This window comes from Chlamydotis macqueenii, chromosome 2, assembly GCF_036417535.1.
Source record: "Chlamydotis macqueenii isolate bChlMac1 chromosome 2, bChlMac1.mat, whole genome shotgun sequence".
Classification (NCBI taxonomy): Eukaryota; Metazoa; Chordata; class Aves; order Otidiformes; family Otididae; genus Chlamydotis; species Chlamydotis macqueenii.
In genome coordinates, this window is record NC_141557.1 from 89,518,757 (window position 1) to 89,539,197 (window position 20,441).

Sequence of the window (20,441 nt, forward strand, 5' to 3'; positions counted from 1 at the left end):
GGATGATGTTTCTCATGAACAAAATAACAAATACAACTTAACTATATGTGTAGCTCTATTCACATAGAAGGGACTTGGTACCTTGAGGAGTCGAAAGGCAGTCATCCAGCACGTCCTGCTTTGCTCATCTTCAGCACACAACAACCGTAGTTCCTTAGTTTCATTTCTCACTCTGTTGGGCTATAAAGTATTAGAAGGAAGTCAGTTACATTCAGTAGAAAACAAACAACACTGTAAGTTTACTGTACAGTAAAGGCAGGTACAGTATTAGTGTAAGAACTGGCCAGAAAAAGCGCACACCACCCTGAATTAAAGCTCAGGAGAGGCTGAGCATGCTTTGAAAGAAATCACTTTCTCAACTGGGTCCAGTAAGCTAATTGCCAGTGCCTACTTTGAAATATCCTGCAGTTCTGGCAGTTTATAGGAACAAGGTACTTAGGCCATGCTAGAACCAGAACCAAGGTGTTTGAGTTTTGGTTTTTTTTTTAGAACTGTGAGAAATTTTATGACCTCCATTTTGAGATGAAGGACCAAAGTTTCTGTATCTGAAGGTTACTACAAGTCTGCTTCCATCAGTTCAGAATCTGTCCTGCAGTTGGTCTCTACTCTCTAAGCAAATCCATGTTGCCTAGCTCTGGAACGGCTGCTAGGAAGGAGACTACTTCACTGCTGTCAATAAAACCAGCTCCCAGCCTTATTTTCCTCTCAGAAAATTACATGGAGCTTTGAAATACTTCCCCAATCTATCCATCAGCACATCAATTTTTAAAATCCTCAAAGGCAACTGCTTATTCTTATTCCCATTTTCCAAGACAATCTTCTTCTTTAAATAAGTGCAAACCTCTGGCCCACAATAATGGTACAATTACACCTGATCGGAGCTTGATCCTTTTTTGCTATATAGTTTTGGTACTCACTGTCCAGAAAAACTTTCCTATTCAATTAGAGTACTTGGAAAAAAAATTTCATCTGTGAGGTGAACCAAGGCCACCTCACAGGCACACCATGCTTCAGCACTGAGCTCATCTTGCACAGAAATTTCCCAAGCCAAAGGAGCACCAGATAAAGTGTTAAAAGTGTCACATAAAATGATGGCAAGATTCACAGGACATGCCTGCCAAATGAAAGATAGTAAAGATCAAGTCCTCATGACAAAAATGCTTGCAGAGTTTTACATACAAATCCCATTTAGCTGGCGCTTCTGGGGACTCAACACTGCCTTGAACTTTGGAAGAACATAACAAGAAGAATTACCTTTATACAAAATCCATACTCTGCAGGTGCATTGTACAACTTCTTGCCTGCTATCAATGAGAAGATATTGCTGTCTTCTAGGTCAGCCAACAATTGCAAATGTCTTGGCTCCTGGGGAAATAATGTGTTTTATCACAGGTAAGTGTAAGATTTTGGAAGATCTTGCTGCAAGCTTTGCAGCCTCTCAAGACCAACCTCCAACAGAGGGCAGTGTACGAACAGTGCGCTCCTCTCTCAGGCAGCCTGAAGTGGACATCGCATGTCACCTTTTAAATATCAGCTCACTACCAGAAGCTGACAAAATTACTTATTCAAACACATCACATTAAAAATGGCATAGCCTATAACATTGCTCCTGAGAAATCCGAAAGTTAGATAATATAAAATATTGGTTAAGGTATCATTTACACTAAATTAATGAACCTGCTTGGAGAGCATGATTTCCTGTTAGCATGAGTTCAGTAGCCACAATTATGTTGTCCAGCCAGTTTGGGTTTATTATATAACAATGCTATATAGCTATTTTCATGCATTGAGAGCCTAGGGCTTGATTGTCATTTGATCGTGGCTTGCTTATCCTTTTCTACGCAATAAAAAAAGGGAACACTGTGTGCAGATATTTAAAAAACAGCAAAAAATACCCACTGTAAAAGCAGAAAATGCTTTCACATGCTAGGACTGTGCAACTTCTTTTTTAATCTTACCTTTGAAGTTCCTTTTGTAGAACAATAAAGTCCTGATCTCCTCAAACATACATACAATTTCTTCCATGATTTCCTACCCAGCTCTTTCACATGCAAGAAACCTTGAATTTCAGGGCAGCTACTGGAGTTTAAAAAGTTCTGTTGGAAAGGAAAATGTAAATGAGGATTGTGTCCTATGGATGGACCATAAAATTGCCACTGTATTTGCAGAACAGAGAAGCAAAAGGCAAATAACTTTACTGACTTGTGGGGCAGTTTCACGTTATGCTTAAACTGACCTAGGTGTTTAAACTGATTTATGACCAAAATGGATATTCCTGCTCTTCTACCTAGCTAACTCCTCCTGCCACTGACATCTTCCTGTTCTCTATGTCAATACTTAAATCTCCAAAAAGCTAACCATTTCTCTGTATCCCCAGTCTCTCTTGGACTTGGCCTGAAGGGATGCAAAGCAAGTTTATTAATTCTGAAAATAATACATTGTCACAACAATTCTGGCAACTAGTCTAACTTGGAAACATTGGCCAAAGTCCGCAACTTTATCCCAATACTTTAGAATGGGAACAGCCTATTTCAGAATTTCCCACATTAAAGTCTTATATAGCACATGCACCTGTCCCAAGACAAGAAGTACAACGGAATATTTAAGTCAAAATGAAAAACAGAGGAGTCAAATAAATGTCAGCAATTATACTAGACTTCAACATCCAGAAGTATTTACGTTCTTGACATAATTAGAGTGACCACATAAGAAATCATTTGATTTGCAATACATCAAAGGAAGGAAGTATTAACTATGGTTAGCTAATTGATCGATTGTTCCCTTATTACAATGGGCCAGATTTTTAAATGACAGAGGGCTTGCTCACTAAGTTAAATTTCAAACTAATAAATTAAATATTAGGAAGAAAAATGTATAAACCTGGTTGGCATAGACGCCTTTGGAATTCTTGAAAGTTGTGTTTTGGTGTTATTTGGTGGACAATGGCCACAGGAAACAAAACCAAAAATCAGTGCCCTGTGTGAGAATTCTTAGCTGCATTAAAACCCTTTTTTTTTCTCCAGTCCTCCTCCTCACCTCATCTAACAGAATGGAAAAGAACAGTCAAATTTCCTGCTATTTGTATTATTAATCCACTTCTCAACTGTGAAAGGGAAAGACCAAAAGGAGAATATATTCTCTCTGTCCAACTGCACAAACCAAAAGTAAACTAAGATGCAAGCTTTTTTTGCTTATCTAAGCCATGCTGACAGTAGGAAAAATAGATGCCGCTGTTTTTAATGCTATTGTTAAGATTAAAAATACTAGCTCTTAATGCAGTATATGATATAATGAGATGATGTTTAATATTCTTCTCTATTTTGTGCGTAATTAACAACAGCACCCTTGCTCAATGTTTGGCCTCAGATGTAACATGCTGAATTACTACTAGACTGCAGGAAGCTTATCTTCAACAAATCACAATTGTCACTGAAATTATGAAAAATGGTTGTGTGTTTTTTAAAAGGAAAGAAGTATTTAATATAAACGCTTTAAGGAAGATTGGTTTTTATGGTTAAACAATGAACTGAAGAGAATGTACCCTTTCCCCTTCCCCCACCCCTATGCCTTAGACTTCTCCAGCACTGTACGTAACTGAGCCTTCCACAAAGCAAACTCTTGTGTCTCACAAGGGTGTAAGGTTTTCCTTTCCCTACTGCTTGAGTTACCCTACGTTGGAAACTCTTCCATCTTCAAGAACATCTTGCTCTTTTAGGGAGTCCCGCTGCTCATGTTAACAAGCAAACTCAATTCTCCGCTTACACTGCAGGAAAAAGGGTCCAAGGTGTGAACACCTCTGGTCCTAACAGTCTGTGGCAATGCTTGTTCACACCAGTTCTGGTTCCCGGTTGCAACCCCACTGCACGTGACTTTCATTTTTAATTCCAGAAATTGGCTTGGTTTTTGTATCTTTTCCCAGTTGAGAGTGGATGTTAACATTTTAAATTATTCTCAGTGAACCTGGAGTCAGTATTTAATGGATTTTGAAGTGATTACAGGACAAAAAGAGTGCACTGGTTCAAATGTCAGCAGAAACTTGTATTTCAACAGAGAGTTGGTACACATTTGCAAAAATGCAAAATTACTTTAAATCAAGCTAAAATCAGTTATTTGTATAATTCCTTCATACATTTGTGCCTTGTGCTTTATAATTTGCCTGTTATTCATGGTACTGTCTTCCAGGCATCACAGTCTTATATTCTTAACATAGTACTCTTTTAATAAATTGTGTTTTAATTTGGCCTCATGAGCTGAATGTCCCTCATTTGAGAAAACAACTAAAGTAAAAAAGATTTAGACTACAGGGTTTAGATTGGACTGGCTTCAATTGAGAGGTTTAAGTGAATGAGTTACTGGTCAGAGGCAGCCCACCCTTCAGCATCATCCTTGGAGGCCAACCAACTATGCCACCCTCCATAGTTCCTTCGTGAGCAAGCAAGGAACCATGAGTGACATCAAAACTTCAGTATAAACTCAGTGCACGTGCCACTGCCACGCAGATTACACAACTCTACCAACACATATGCATAGGGTATACATTCCTGTAATTTTACTTGGGGAGCTTTAAATGGGATTACTGTGCAAATACTACATACAATTTTCTGTAACTACTTGCACTTATTTCTTAGGGAATTAATTTTTTACATAAAAGAGCAGCTAGCTGGCTGAACCATGGGGAAATTGGTCCTTATTGTTAATTCTCACTAAGCACAAACATGGGACATAAAAAGCAAAAGCAAAACCTCTCACCATATCAAGCCCATCTTCTAACGTACACATGCATTTTTACACTTTCTCCTATGATATGATGTGGAGTAGAGAAGAGTACTTCTGGTTTGCTTTTTATAAGGTATATTTGTTTTTCTAGAAATATATCTGCTGAGACCATTTCAGGAACAACACTAGGTGGACACACCAGGGACCCACAGAGCAAGCTGAGTATTAACGGAACAAGTATGTATGAACATAGGTATGAACACTTTATGTTTATAACTTACACGTTAATGCCACTGGGTAAGATCTGTCTCAACATATTTTCAACATTAGTACCATATGCTAACTTACTACACTGGTCTTTCTTCGACCAGCCACTTCTAGACCTTTGAATTCTCACTTCCTTCCTCTCAATCATCCCCTTCTCCAGCTATAAAACTTTCTTTGCCCGTATGGATAACTTACAGTACCTGCAAAAGTTGTGACTGTGGGATACTGCCGTTTGTTTGCTGGCACCAGGCAACCATTTGCTCTGGAAAGAAATTCTAGACACAAAAAGAGAAGACAATTGAAAGACACATTATATTTGAACACTTTTACATAGAACAAGTGGAATTTTCTTTCAGTCATTAATTTTTTGAAACTATCACTCTTATATCAATTTGGAGATCTCCTGACAGGAAGGTAATACTCGGGCTTTCAAGTGCAGCTCTTCCCTTCCTTCTGCTCACCGAACACCCGTGCACAAAGAACATGGATTATTAAAATATTTGATATGCAGCATTTCTTAAGTGCATCTTCCCATCTCTTCCTCTTCTACAGAGGGCTTTCAAGGATCTCTAACAGCCTTGGCTTTCTAGGAAAGGACAGGATGGATGGTCCTGCAGCTTGGGTATGCAGTGACTCCTTGCTTACTGTATATTCTGCCTTCAAATTTCTGGGCTTTCCACTCCCTCCAGAAAGGCTGTTTAGTGAACAAACTCTCTGTAACTCCACTTGCCACGTGTAAGATGCAGAGCAGGAGGAATAACAAGTTTTCTCCGCCCTCACAGGGGTAAGCTTGATGCAAATGCATTAAAAGAAGCCTCAGGCGGGGATGCTGCAGCATCGCCAGGATGTATACTTTTACCTTTGATAGCACTCTCTTTCCATCCAAAATACAGTTCTTCAGTGCTGCATCTCCTTGACCCTAAAACCTGCTCAGTCCCTCAGAAGGCTCCACACGAAATGCCATTCACAGACCTTAATTATGAGAAACAGCTCATGTGTGACTGTTGATGCTTTCATTTGGTTGTTCAACAGCCAGGTTATGCTCAGGGCTTGAAACCCTTCAATCTGTCAAGAGAAAAGTTCTTTGCAAAATCTATCCCTATGTGTTTATATTTCAGGCCAACACAACAGAGACCCGTGGTTTTTGTCTTTTATGGGTAGGTCAGCATACATTCCATGAAATTAAATAATAAAACTGAATGAGGACACGTTTGCCCTGCTTCACGTGCTAGACTGGAATATTCTCAAAGCAGACATCTACCTCCTCTCCTCCATCCCACAAACACAGAAGCAAATATTGTTTAACACACAAACGGGTGCTTCTACAGAGCTTTTTGACTTCAAGGCATCCGGTACAATATCTCATTCATACTGAATCTTTGCATGACAAAGGTCAGACAGTTTTCTGACTGCTAAATCAATGACTTCACTTCAGATTTATTCCTCCAGTTCCCTTTTTCATTTGCCGTGTTTTAAAATGCCTATATAATTGTTACACTGAATTTACTATACACAACAATTACATGAAGTCATTCTTGAGGTTTTTAAACATTATTTGAAGCATGAAGACATGCAGAAATGCCTCAAATAAAATAATGACTGATTATAACAAGATGAATCACAACAAAAATGTTTCCAGTTTAGAACATTCATTACTCTTCAGGCAATATAAATTTCAGTCTTTTGGGCATATAGAGAAGGGCTGAAGAGGAATCACCCTTCTGCCAGGTAAGTTGCACAATGAATTATGAAAGTTAACATTTAGCAGCCTCTCTGGAGTAGAAACAGTGCCATATGGCAACAGCTAACGCAACGGATAGGGCGCCTTCACATTCTTACACCAAAACAAAGATTTATTCTCTGATTGCAGGAGCCTGGGATTGAATGCCAAGCATTCTGGGTTTTACTGCCATGCTCTGTTATTAATTAAAGTATACCACACGAAACCAATGTGCTAGCTCCTCTGATACCAAAATTTCTGTACAACACTCAGATGTTCATAGGTTATCAGATGGGAAGATCAACAGAAGTGAAAAATTACAAACACACCATGTGCAGAAATGTTTCACGCAGTAAGTCAAGGCACAGTCTCTGAAACAAGGACTAGCAGATGACAAATGTACATGCAAGCACACGTGTGAGAATGCAGCAACTGTGCATTAGCGTCTGTGAGGAAATTAATGAATTTATCATCTGCAGTAACCTCAGCAATGAGTTTTCATGTGACCTCATCTATCTCTTTTCTTCTGGCACCCCAAATGCCCAACTAACCCAAAATCTGTTCTCACCTAAACCACCTCTGGATTATCCTTCTTCAGCTATCTAGAAGAGCTGCACCAGCTGACATCGGTTCATGTCAACAGCCCTTTCCAACTTAATTGATTAGATAAAATGTGAAAAATATCCCCAAAGAAGTAGTTACACTGCAAACAGTTACAAAATGACAACATTCAAAGGATCTTACAAATCCAGTAAGTATAGCTATGACATGCAATACTTTTCAAGCACAGATAGACATAAGGACACAGAGAGGGTGAGTTACTATGATCAGTAAATAAGACAGAACACGCTAGTAAAGCATAGCCATAGGTGAGACACTGTTCAACATATGTAACGATAAATTGGAAATCCTTTGTATGTAGTAAGTTCTTTAGAGGTTACCCAGATGGGTTTTTTTAATGACTATTGTCAGAAATTAAAAGGTTTGGATACTGCATGCTATGTGATCAATTTGCTTCAAATCAAGTAACTTTGGAGCTTATGAGTAAATTGCACTTCTGATTGTTTTTTTTTTTCTTTTTTAAACCAACAGAGATTCCTCTGTCTTGGTCATTCTCCAACATAATAATAGCCATTTTGAAACAAGTATGTTTGGCAACTTGAAAACACTTAAGATTTTTCAGTTGAGAGATGAGTACAAGGAATTTAAATATTGGTTAAAATTTATTTGGAAAGAATTCTGTTTGTTGGTTGCCTTTTTTTTTTAAATAGATGTTTAAGATATAACAGCACACAGCAATGTTATTCCAACCCGTCCCTCTCTCTATGGTGTAAGCAATTAAGTAATGAGACTCACCATGGGATTTTTGAAAAATTCGTATTTTGCGTAATTCTTCCTGAACAAAAATTTACTTTCACTTCCCATTGTGGACTCAACTTGAACTATGAGCTCATGATCTTCCAAGCACCTCTCTGTGGAAAAAGAACATGATGTTAACACATGGCCAGCAGAAGAAGCAAGACCAACTTCCAAAGAACAGAAGTAAAGCAACTCAGTATAATTCTGTTACCTTTTATAAAGTTAACAAAATATTTTATAGATTTCAAACCATATTGTCACGAGGCATTTAAAGGAACTAGGGCGTAAGAATTACAAAGTTTAACGTTACATGACAGTATTCTTCAAAGCTTTCATACATCAGGGCTTCATAACCATAGATTTTTAAGAAAGGAAAGAATGTACGATTTTTTGTGTGCAGTAGCTTAAATAGTACACATAAAGCTCTTATTTTGGTGCTTGCCAGTGGTCTGGCACTGGCAAGATGGACAGATTTAAGACAAAAAAAGTTGCAGAAAGGCCACTGTTAGGTCTTGAACTATCACAGTAATACAGCGTCCTATTCGATCATACTCTATAAAACCAGTTCATTTCAAGGTGAACTTCAGGCCCTTATTGTAGATGCCAGACAATGGGGTTTATTATGAAAGAGGTCACAGGATCTACTTTACAGGAATACTGACAGAGACAAATGTTTTGTACACATGACAGGGCAATTTTCTGCTCTAGATTTGGTTACAAGGTAACTTCCCATAACCACCACTTCTCTAGTCAAAAGAATGGCACATCAAAGCATGAACAGATAGCTTAACAAATCCAATTCACTGAAAGCAGTAACTCGAAAGAAGGCAACTGGCCTAAGTCTGCGCTACTTAATGAACTCATCATCTTGGCAAACCTTCAAAAGTTTCCGAGAAAATATGTATTTTTCAAAAGTCTTACTAGTCAGTACTTTCATCCCTTATATAACAGGAAATAAAAAATGAGGTCAAAGAAAGAATAAATGTTTGCAAAGCTCTATCCAAAATGCGTGTGACTTGCTGCCCAAAGAAGTTTGGAGTCCCTACCCCACTTTGTGTTCCTGCATCCTCTTATTCCCATGGTTAGAAATGCCAGGCTGCCACCCAAGTTCTCTTGGGGTGTTTTCAGGATAGAAAGCAAGCAGTCACTGGTACCTCAAAACGCAGCAGGCTCTTGAGTACCACTTGAATTATTCAACTTAATAGATTAATGTACGTTCTTTGACTGATAATTTAACCTATCTCTGAATGATCCCACTGTCTCTGTCTTTTTCGTCTGCATTTAGACTGTCAGTCATCACCAGCTCATTGATGACTTCAGCATTTACTGTGCATTTGCAATTTCTAGCCTTGCTGGAGATTGTGTTTCACGGGTTAACAATGAAGATCTTCCATACTGGGCTGGGTCTCAAATAAAGAGCTGCTTCTTAGTGCATTAGCCATAACATCACTTTTAAGGGGTAGTTCTTCAGCTAGCATACGTGACAATACTCCTGCTGGTAGCAGTTAATCAAGGACATTTTGCACCACCTGAGCATTCATCACCTAAACCTCCACATTATCTAGGGGCTTCCCAGGAGAAGTTTCAGGTATTGATGCTGATCTATTGCTACCTTCATGGTTTTGGGCAACTGCTTAAGTCAAATCTCCTCCACACTGTGATGATGATGGTAACTTATGAGGGTGGAGGGCGTTTCTGTTTTTTAAATTATGCTTCCTCCGAAAAAACATTTAATTATATTGATATGAATTTTCATCACAGTATGAACCCTGAAAGACCAGGTGTCCTGCTACTGCCTGCTTTTGTCATCACACGAAGTTGTGGTCTTTGCCTTCCTAAAGTACTGAAAATTGCTCGCCTAAGGGCAGGGACAAACCATATCCTGTTAATTCTGTCCTGAGGAAATGCCGTAGAGATGAACATTTGTCAATTTGCTTTGTATTTTGATCCCTAGTTTGTGTACATATATACCCAGTGACTGTTTCTTAGATGCTTTAAGAAACTGACCTAGATGTATTTCTTTACCAACTCAAGACCCTTTTGAGATTCTGAGGTGATACTCCTGCTGATTTAATGTTTGCATTTTCATTTTGATGGTGAAAGCCATCTTGAAAAGATGCAGCACTTCATGGCACATGCATGTAAAAAAAGGAAGCTAGTCCCGGCCAGTTTGCTACTACTTCATAGAAGCTGTACACTTGTGAAGTCCTCAGCACTTTGCACTTGGTTAGTACAAACAGGATGAACTGTCACTTAACACACCAGCAACTCAACCTCAGCCCTGCTTTGAGCTTCGTGCTACAAAATTAGAAGCACAGATGTCAGTCTACTAAGTTGAATAGGTCACTGTCTTCAAGTGGTATAGCTACTGAAATGATTAGAAATGTCTCCTTTTAGTCTATCTGACAAGCTCAACTCCTGTAGACACTTCCTAGAAGAACAGGATAGACTTTTTTCCCTAAAAAAATTGCCCTGTATTACTATCTAAACTTATACAGAACTGTAGAACTGATACAAGTTGGGAAAAGGAGCTGGATTTCATCATGAACAACTTGCAGGCATGGCCCAAAATTCCCAATCAGAGAATCACTACAAATGACAGGCAAATCAAATTCAATGCACATGTAAACAAGAAAATCTATGTACAAAACTATGCAGCGATTCTTTCTTCTAACCCTACATATAATTCAGAGCCCTACCACTTTTCTTTTCTACCTCAACTATATTCAGTAAGATGGACAGTCAATTCTGGAGCTGGAAAAATTAAGTTTGTAGGTAGAGATTATTTCAGCATCCAGACACATACTATCATGACAGTCTGTCTTCACTGTTATTATTATTTCTGTTAATGTTCAATATAAATATCTCAGTCCCCATCCTAAATTGATGATAGTTAAGCATCAAGTAGCACAAAAGGAGAATACCACATTTTACGAACAGGTTAGGTCTATTTCTAGTTGCAAACAAAATAATGGGACCAATTCAAGTTTCACAGACTGCTTAAATCTTGACCACAAAGTGTTTTAGACACTAGTGGCACTGTGCAGCAGGAACCATTTCCACATGTCAAATCTAAGCAAGTCTGATGGTAAATTGTCACACCATTGCCTCCAGTGAGAACACAAATACTTTGTGCAGTTCAACAGCTGTTTGCAGTTATTTGTGAGCACACATGTTATTTTGAATACACTTGACTACGTGCGCGAAGCAAGCAGTCAGGTGAAGGTTCCTTAAAAACTGGGACCTAGAAGATCACCACAGTGATAAATATGCAGGTAGCTTCAAAAATTTGCTCTTCTCCCTCAGTCTGCCCAACAGTAAAAAGATGAACTGGTTCTGCAAACTGAGCACTTTTGGGCAAGACCAGGGAAAAAAAAACTTAATGAAGAATCTCACTTCATTTGGTGGGCTTCAAGATTATCACTTATAGCATTAAGTCAGCAAGGATGTCTTGAGTAAGAAATAACGTCTTCTGGAAACACAGAACTCCCACTGCTCTTAAACCATATTTCTTTCCACACTGCTAAGTATTCATTCACCATTGTTTCATACTAAATCAGATGTACTGCAAGCAGTCTTATTCCTAGAGGGAAAAATATGGAACATCAGACACCTGATAATAACTTCACCTAAGGTGCAGGCAGATCAGTACCTTGAACTGACAGTCTCTGAAATACGGGGCAGCACTTAAGCTACTGGGAAGCTAGAAATAAGCAGCTGTGTAACAGAAATTCAAACTGCAACTGAAACTGGATGAACTCATGAAAACTGGTATTTAAGGTTTATTGAATATGTTACAGTGTATTCTTTGGTCCCCAAATACAAATAATTGGATGTTGGTGTCTCCCATTAAAGGAACTCTCTTATTCGCTTTTCTGTCCGCATCCTTTCAAGTATGAGAAACCTGTATCATTACATCTTTTCTGATGCTTTAAATACTTTCTTCTTTCTCCTTTTGCTTTACACCCTCAAGGGCTGCATCACTTTTCACACAGACTTACTGCGTGGACTACAGAGGACAACCCTGGAGCAGTCCCTGCGGAACAAAGTTTGGTGGCTGCTGAAGCCCCAGTCTGCACACCCCATTTCTCTGGGACAGCCGGAGGCCCGCTTTATGCTTCAGTGTGAAACAGGTCCAAGGCAGGCAGGTCCCCATGTATATAAATGCAGCCCGATAAGTATCTTGCTCTTTTCCCATCATTGTTAATTACCAAGTTATTTGTGTGTAAACAGAAGCTTTTGATTTCCTAATCAGCCTCCTGCCCGATTCATTCAGAGATGTCACACACCAGAGTTTGACAGCACAATTAGTCACCATGGAAGCTATTGTGATGTCACAAACACTGAATTGTGGCATCATTGAATGAATCTGGCAGGAGAAGGATGTTGGTTACAAAGGAGAAGGCTTCTGTTTACACAATACCTTGGTAATCAGCAATGATGGGAAAGAGAATATAGAAAAAGAGAGGCTCGTAGTTTAATGAGCATTGATAAAACTGAAAATTTGTAAAGGTTGTTAGAAGCGCGCATGTGGTATATTAAGCTACGGAGATAAAGATTCTGTAATTTATACCTTAATTCTTTACCTCCTCCTATGTCCTCAGAACTGAAAGTATACCACAGACATATACAAATCAGTATTTCACGTTAGTTTTTTCACATATTTCTATATTAGGAGAGATACCCAATAAAAGCATTAAATAATCGGGATATCCTATGTTTTTTGCTTGGTTTTTTTTTGAGTGCTGTTCTGTAGAGCAGTGAATTTATCTAGGTTTAACAGTATCAGTTTAGGGCATTACATTTTCACCAAACTGTCTCCTTTTTGTATTTCTAAGGGTTCTGAATTACATTTTTAGACATAAAAAAAAATCTCTGCTACCTACAGATAGCGTTCGCAATTCCAGTGCCGGTGATCACAGCTTATGATTTGTCTTCCTCTATTTTCTAGAAAAAATTCCCCGTGTAGTGTATCGGAAGGCTACACTTTCTAAGGCATTATTGTACGCTACGCAGAATTAAGAGATAGTGTATCTGAACGATGTGCCGTTGCAAGCTGCACAGCAGAACCCAGCAACTGATCAGTGCCACAAAATAACAGGAAAAGCGAGACTGAATAACAGGAGATCGTTTCAGGTACTGTAATTAAACCAATTCACGGTGTTATTTAATTCCCCACAGGTCTTCCTCTTGCTGCCTTCTTGAAACTGTAACCATGACACCTTAATTTCAATCAGGTGGAGGAGCTGCTACCTGGAGAGCAGATGCCACTGCTGGTCCAGAAATTGCCCATGGATTTGCGGGTGGTGCCACCATTTTTTCCCTGCCTGAAGTCAAGTTCAGCCAACCCCCTCCCCCACCTCAGCGTGTCTAGCTTTCATAAGCATTACTGTAGGTATGCACAGCTGAGTCTGTTCACCCAGGTCTCCCAGCTGGTGATGAGCTGAGCTGTTTCACAGGACTGGTACTCTAAGGATCAAGCTTAATTTGCCTAAGCTGTTTATTTGCAATAGCTTCAGACACGGCAAGGTAGCAACAGAGAGCTAGCGTGAAGATTAGACAATTATTTTTCTTCTTTATAATAAAAAAAACAGAGGATGGGAAATAAGAGAACGACTTAAAATGGCTTTTTAAACATCAAATTGTAATACACAAAAAGCACGTATGCGACTTCAGCTAATTGTACAAATAAAAGCAGTGAAAAAAAAAATGTTCCGGCTGGAAGCACATTAATACGAATTACACATATTTTACGTTCCCAGGTAACCATGCCACCCCTTTGACCGTTCCCTACCTAATCCTAGGTGAGGGTGATGCTCCACTAGAGTCCAGCTGTTATCATCCACACAATGACTTTTGTAAACGAGCAGCTGACAGAGGTCCCTGGCTGTCATGTCTGCTAGAATCTCGACCACTTTGCTTGTTCCATCTTCACTAAAGACTTTTACATCCTGCAACATAAAGGGTACACTTACAGATCAACAGCTCCAAACACAGGCAAACCACACAGCTACCGTAGAAAAGCATCCTCTTGGCGTGAGGGTTCCAAGCACCTTGGCAGCCAGGACAAATGACATGGATGATTCACTTTACAACACTTTCTCTTGGTGCCCCCTCACCCTATTTCCCCTCCCCCCTCCCCAACGCCTTCCTGCACTAAAGGAAGATTCAGCAGGATTAATGTGACCACATACACGGAAAAAGTGAGAGAGCAGGTTCCGTAAAAAGCTCTGTAAGGTAAGCAAACGTGAAACAATATCGAGAGAATACTTCGGCAACAGTGGGCGAGAGAAATCACATCCAGTCAAAAACACACAATTTTCTTTCTGATCTCATCAGAGGCCTCCGAGCGCTTATGGAAGAGCAGGCCAAGACCCCGAAGACTGAAAATGGCTCTCTTGTTCCCCACTAACTTTTGACTGTTTCGCTTGGGGAAGTCCCACTTGCAAAAGTGGGATCAATTAGCTAGCACACTCCACACGTTTCCCTCCCTGCCCCAACTTCTCTTTTGATCCTAGCCTAAAAGTAGTTCGAAACTGAATGTGCATATGGTGCACATCCTAAGTATTAATGGAGATGAGAGAGCAAGTCAGAAGCCTTCTCCCACCTCCTGAATGATACAGATGCTTTCCTCTTCGCATTGTTCTGCCCGAGCGAAGAGACACTTGCCGCAAAATTATTTCTCTGGGCGAACGTGCAGGTTCGAGATTTAAATCAACTCTGCGTTTACAAAGCTCTGCATCCTGGCAAGAGAAGGTGAATCTAACAAAAACCTGGAGGGTAATTCGATATGGAAAATCTTACCTCAACGGCACGTAAAAGGCAGCAGTCGGAAGAACAAGATGGCATTTTAAGCAGAGATCGCCTCTTGAGAGAGAGTTTGTTCTCTGCCTCCGCCGAGCCTTTGTAGGCGACGGCTGGGGGCCCGGGGTGCCGGGGGGCGGCAGGACCGTACCTGTCACGTAGCCCCTGCTATGGGGACTGTTTCTGGGGAGGGAAACAACTCTGCCGGAGCTCCACTCAAAGGGTTACACGCAATCTTTGCGGTAGTGAATCAAACCACACTGTGTAGACCAATCCTAGCCCTCCCTCTGACTGATGTAATCATTTCCCACACACTATCAGACTTCCAAATTATTCCCGCCCCCCCCCCGCCCCCCAAAAGAAAAGAAATTACAAAGAAAATTTGTTTTTATGACCACCCACGGGTGCGCTCGAGACCCCTCCGGCAGCCCCGAAGTTCACAGGCTGGGGGGAGGCGGGGGGCGAGGCCCCCTGCCCGATCCCGTCTGCAGGAAACTTAAAAGCCCTTGAACTTCTCCCGTCGCTCCCCGCCCCGGCTGCTCTGCGGGTCCCGGCGGGGAGCGGGATGCACTGACCTCCCCCCACCCCCCTCCTCAAACCCGGGCCGGGCCGGGGGGTGAGGGGGCGGCTCCGCCCGGCCAGCGCCCGCCCCCCGCCGCACAAACTGGAGCCCGGGGAGGGAGGAGTTAAAGGCTCATCCAGCCCCAGCGACTCCAACCCGCGCGTTCAGGAAACGGCTTCATCTGACAGCGGCGATGAGCCAGCTCTTTCAGATTTGGGGGGGTATGGGGAGGGGGGGGGACACACGGACACGGGGGGACACTGCCGGTTGCCGTAGCTCCAGGGAGGGCACGCACGCCGCACACTGTCACAGCTGCGTTCCCCCCATCCTCACACACACACAGAATTTTGTTGGGGTGCGAGGGGACACACACACACATCGGTGCCTCCGATTTTTGTCTCTCTCCTGCCAGGAGCACTCATCTCACAGTAACACCGCACCGGCGCACGGAGCGAGGTGAGTGCCCAGGCACCGGCAGCCGCACCGGCCCGCGGGGGAACGGAGGGACACGAGTGGATGCCCGAGAAACCCTCGCAGAAATTACACCCGTCCGCAACAGGGGAGCGCAGTCCTCACCTTCCCTCTCTGGACAAGCAAGCACACGGAGAAACCAGTGTTTAACCAGGGAAAAAAGTTGCTATTTTGTTTTGGTTTTAGTGAGGAATGGGGAGGGACTAACACCCACTTGATTTTTTTTTTTTTTTTTTTTTTTTTTTTAGTTTTATTTCTCAGTAGACTGGAAAGGAGTGACACAGCTGAAAAGGTGGTGGTGAAAGAATTCCTTTCTACTTTCAGCGTATTCTGTGCGCATGACTCCGCTTTCCGTACTGAGACTGAACTGTTTCGGATGGATTTCCTGCCTCGGGAACCAACCTGGTGACATCATCCATTCATTCATCACTCACTGGGAAGCACAGCCCCGCGCTCCCTGCCTCAGCCCTCACCCGGGAGCCTGCACCGGGCATATGCCAGAGGAATCACCGCTTCTGCAACCCCTGAAGCACAAAAAAACCCTCGTTTTCCTTCCCTGCTGGGAACCAGGCAGGGATACCAGGACAGGCTGCACCTGATCCTTGTCACTGCCAAGTCCCAGGAGAGAGGGAACACTGCGCTGCTGAGGGCGTCTCTCAAGTCCTTGCAGGTGCAAAAGACAACCACCGCACTCTTCCCTGCTTCCAAGCACGGGAAAGAATGGAGCACAGCCGCAGGGAGAACACTGCAGCTTTTGCGCTCATTCCTGCCACGCTCCCTCTGTACGAAGGGGTCATGGGTACGTGTCCCGCCCTCTCCCTCCTCGTCCCAAGTCTGAGCCGATGCCAGCTATCCTGGTGTGCCATAGCACCTCAAAACAGGCACAAGGTGCACAACGTTGGGCCATTCTTTGGTGTGGGGCTCTGCCACAAGGCCACGTTCCTTCCTCCCACGAGCCAGGCCCTGCCAGCAGTGCCCAGCCATTCCCACACCATGACTACAGGAGCTACCTTACAAATGTGGGTACGTTCAACCAGCCAGGCCGGTCAGCAGTGAGGGGTTTTAACGATACCTTTAAAGCCGAAGGACAGGAGCGCAGTGGGTGGACAGCACAAACGCAGAAATGAGCAAGATAACTTCACTGACTATTAATAGTTCTGTGTCTGCTATCAAGGACAGGGCAAGGCCGCGTGTCGCCGCTGACATCACGGATATAACCGACTGCATCAGGAGGGGATGTAATGGCCTGAGCTGAACCCTGCCCCAGAGGACGGCAGAGACAGAAGTGAGATGAAACCCCACGCCTCTGCAGAGGCAAGAGCGCAACGGCCCCTAAGAGGCTTATGTGAAAGGTAAGGGGATTTTGTGCCCCCACACAACGCTGCAGAGCATGACGTATCCCACAAATATGAAACCAGCTCAACCACAAAGCTTCAGCTCAAACTTTCTGACAGTTTCTGCGACAAAAGATACAGATAAGAATATTCCTGTATCACAGAGGGGACTTTTAAAAGTCAATTGGTCAAATTCAACCCTCTCACAGTTCCTATCTTTTTTTTTTTACCTTCTTTTTTTCAAGGAAGCATCTCCTACTTTAAGATGTTAAGAGCTCTCTATTCAAACTTCTTCCACCAGAACCACTGTTCCACATGCAAAATTGATTTAGGGCTTATTATCTACAGAGAAAAACGAAGCAGAATTCATTTTGAATAAAATACTCCAATAATGAAAACACTTAGCCCAAAGAGGGGTTCAGAAAGTTAGTCTGACACTTTTGCCCTGCATCCCCCTCCGAGAAATGCAGTGACATGCAACAGCAGACTGCCTGCAACAGTGATTTACAAAAGGCCCTAATTACGTCAGCAGCACAAGGCACCTTCTATTCAAAATTAAGGTTAAGAATGCTAAGCCAACCAGAGCACTATATTGGCTGAACATTCAGTGCTTTACAGTGGAAAGGAGCAGATAACAGACTGCACCATTGTTCTGGTAAGAATTCTTCCCCCAAGTTTTCTTTTCTTTTTTTTTTTTTTTGAAAGACATAAAGACTTAAAATTAAAAATTAAAAAGAACATTAATATTCATCACTTCAGTGGTTTCATATAATGGGTCGCGTATCTTGAGTACCCTCATGGCTGTTTCATCTTCCAGCTTCAGTTCCTCAATCTCACTGCAGTATTTTGTGTGCATCAAGTAACGCAAACATTATCAGGAACGAGGACAAAAAAAAACCCCAGTTGTGTCACGGTCACATTACTACTTCCCCACTTCTATTTGTGCTATCTTTTTTCCTTTTTCTGCAAAATAAAACCTATGACTATATACAATTATCATTTTAAAAATCATGCTTTTAAATTACATTACGCTGAAAATCTTCAGCATCAAACAGATTCAAATTTGCATTCTACAATCTGAAATTAATCACAGTGTAATTTATATCAGTGCAAACCAACCTTTGTTATCCTGGGTTATGACTCCAAACTAAGTATAAGGAGAGAGTACCAGTTACCAGAAGGCCCTCTGACTGAAATCTAATAGACAAAAGGTTTCAGTACACTAGTTCAAGTTTCCCTTTATAAGAGAGGAAGATCAGAGACATCACAGAAAGCCACTAAATACACTGAGGAGTCATTACCAAGAGCTGCACAAACTGAAAATCAGTCCAGCAAGTTTTGACTTTCATCCCTGGATTTTGCTCATCAAGACTGTTCAGACATGACAGCCGTACCATCAGTGAGGTAAACAGAAAAAAAACTGAATTGAAATGCAGGTACCTTGTGCAAGCAGAAGGAGCCATTTATTGCAGAAGGCCCCTATGGACCAGGCAGGCACTTGCTGTTTTCACTGGAACCCTGTTTTGATGAGATCATTTTCCCCAAAGCTTTCTATACTCAAAGCTCATGGGCTCACAAGTGCAGAGTCACTGGAGGAATGGGGAAGGTTTCAGTTAGGATCAGTTAACTCAAAGCTGCTGAAGACTCAAGCTCTGCATGCAGGTTACCCTTGAACTGCTATTTCCCTAGTTGAAGAGGTAACAAAAAAAAAGGAAGGTTTTGGTTCCTAAAGTTGCAAACCTTTGATAAAGTAAAGCCCCTAAGCATGCTCTGTGCACACCTGACAGGCAAGCAACTGTCAACCACATCTACACACTGGAGCACCAGCCAGTGCCCCACTACTTGCCCAGCAGCATTAAGGTAGCTTTGTAAGACACAGGAATTTCAAGTGCTGCAATGAAATAAATATATAGGTCAACCCTATAGCTTTCTTTGCCTCCTATGTTGCAAAGCTCGTGCAGGAAAAAAGCCCTTCAGACAAACACCAGCAGTAACAGCAATATATTGCAGATAGGATGACTTATATACAAGGCATCAGAGAGTACTTCCTTATAAAAGAAAAACAACTGTGAGTTATTTGATCATTGCTTTTTTTTTTTCCCTGCATATAAACATAAAACCCTAGGAAATGCTGAGGTTAAGGTTCTCATAGCAACATTAACTCTCTCCTCTGGCATATACTATATTTAGGTACACATTTAAAAGCCTATGAACAGCAAAGGAGAACAATTGTTGTAAGATCAAGACCTTAGTCTTTGACTTTCATATTCAGAACAGCAATTAGGGAAAAAAAAAAATACTTAAGCTGGCCATGTTACAAAACCCTGATTCTGTCCCTCTTTGCTGGGCTACTGAATCTTAAAATCGTTTCCAAGAGTCAGAGGAATAACTTGACTTGAAGGGGAATCACAGTATCATTGTACGTTCAGTTGTTATCAAAGACCAATACTAAAGTAAAATAATCTGTGAGGGCCACACCAGTGAGAAGTTTTGGGAACTACATCGGTGTAGGCAGAGAGGGGCAGGGCAGGATTAGTGCCAGGTTCAAGTCAGCATCTATATTTGGAGGGTGAGCGCTTCTGAAATGGTCATGTACGAACGCCCAGGCCCACATTCACCTCAGGTAATTTTAGAGAGTTAAATTCCTTCTGAAGCTAAGAGGAAGAGAGACATGAGGTAACTTAAGACTTAAAGCACATGACAAAGGCATTTGTGTCTCTCTGCTAGCTGCAGAGGGAATCTGGGCTCCTGACTCTGGACTTCAGCTGGATGCCCTAAGCTATATTGGCTGAGTTCAGGCCACAGTGATTAATCAAGCAAACATGTCTCTCTGCACTATTGGCATAATTGCACATTGCAATTGTTGACATTTGAGCTTAAAAAAATAAGCAAAGTGTGTGATGTTGCATATACAGAAAGCACATTTAAAGGAACACATACAACGAGCACGTTTGGGGTACTATTAAAGTTCAGAACCTGAATATTGTAAAAACAAGCCAAGCTTTTCCTCCTCTCACTCAAAATTACCTGTGAAAATGGCTATTTGTTACAGAGATACCAGATAAAGTCTACACTCAGTATCTGTTTATATTTTCTCAAAACTTAAAGTACTAATGCCTTCTGTATAGGCTTAGGCTTGTATAGCAACTGCATCAAAGCTTCTTCAAAAATCTCAGCTGTTTACATACAAAGGTGTGAACTGTGCAAT

General features: G+C 41.6%; 1 protein-coding gene across 2 annotated transcripts in view; it reads right to left on the minus strand.

Moving 5' to 3' along the window:
- GRB10 (growth factor receptor bound protein 10) overlaps positions 1–20,441 on the minus strand; it is a 148,730-nt gene that overhangs the window by 12,090 nt on the left and 116,199 nt on the right. For both annotated transcript variants that reach the window (XM_086740422.1, XM_086740423.1), the window contains exons 6-11: positions 13,857–14,013; positions 8,060–8,175; positions 5,184–5,258; positions 1,959–2,096; positions 1,255–1,365; positions 82–180 (exon numbers count right to left, since the gene is read on the minus strand). In XM_086740422.1, coding sequence (XP_086596548.1) covers positions 82–180; positions 1,255–1,365; positions 1,959–2,096; positions 5,184–5,258; positions 8,060–8,175; positions 13,857–14,013 — 696 coding nt within the window. The remainder of the gene's footprint in view (positions 1–81; positions 181–1,254; positions 1,366–1,958; positions 2,097–5,183; positions 5,259–8,059; positions 8,176–13,856; positions 14,014–20,441) is intronic.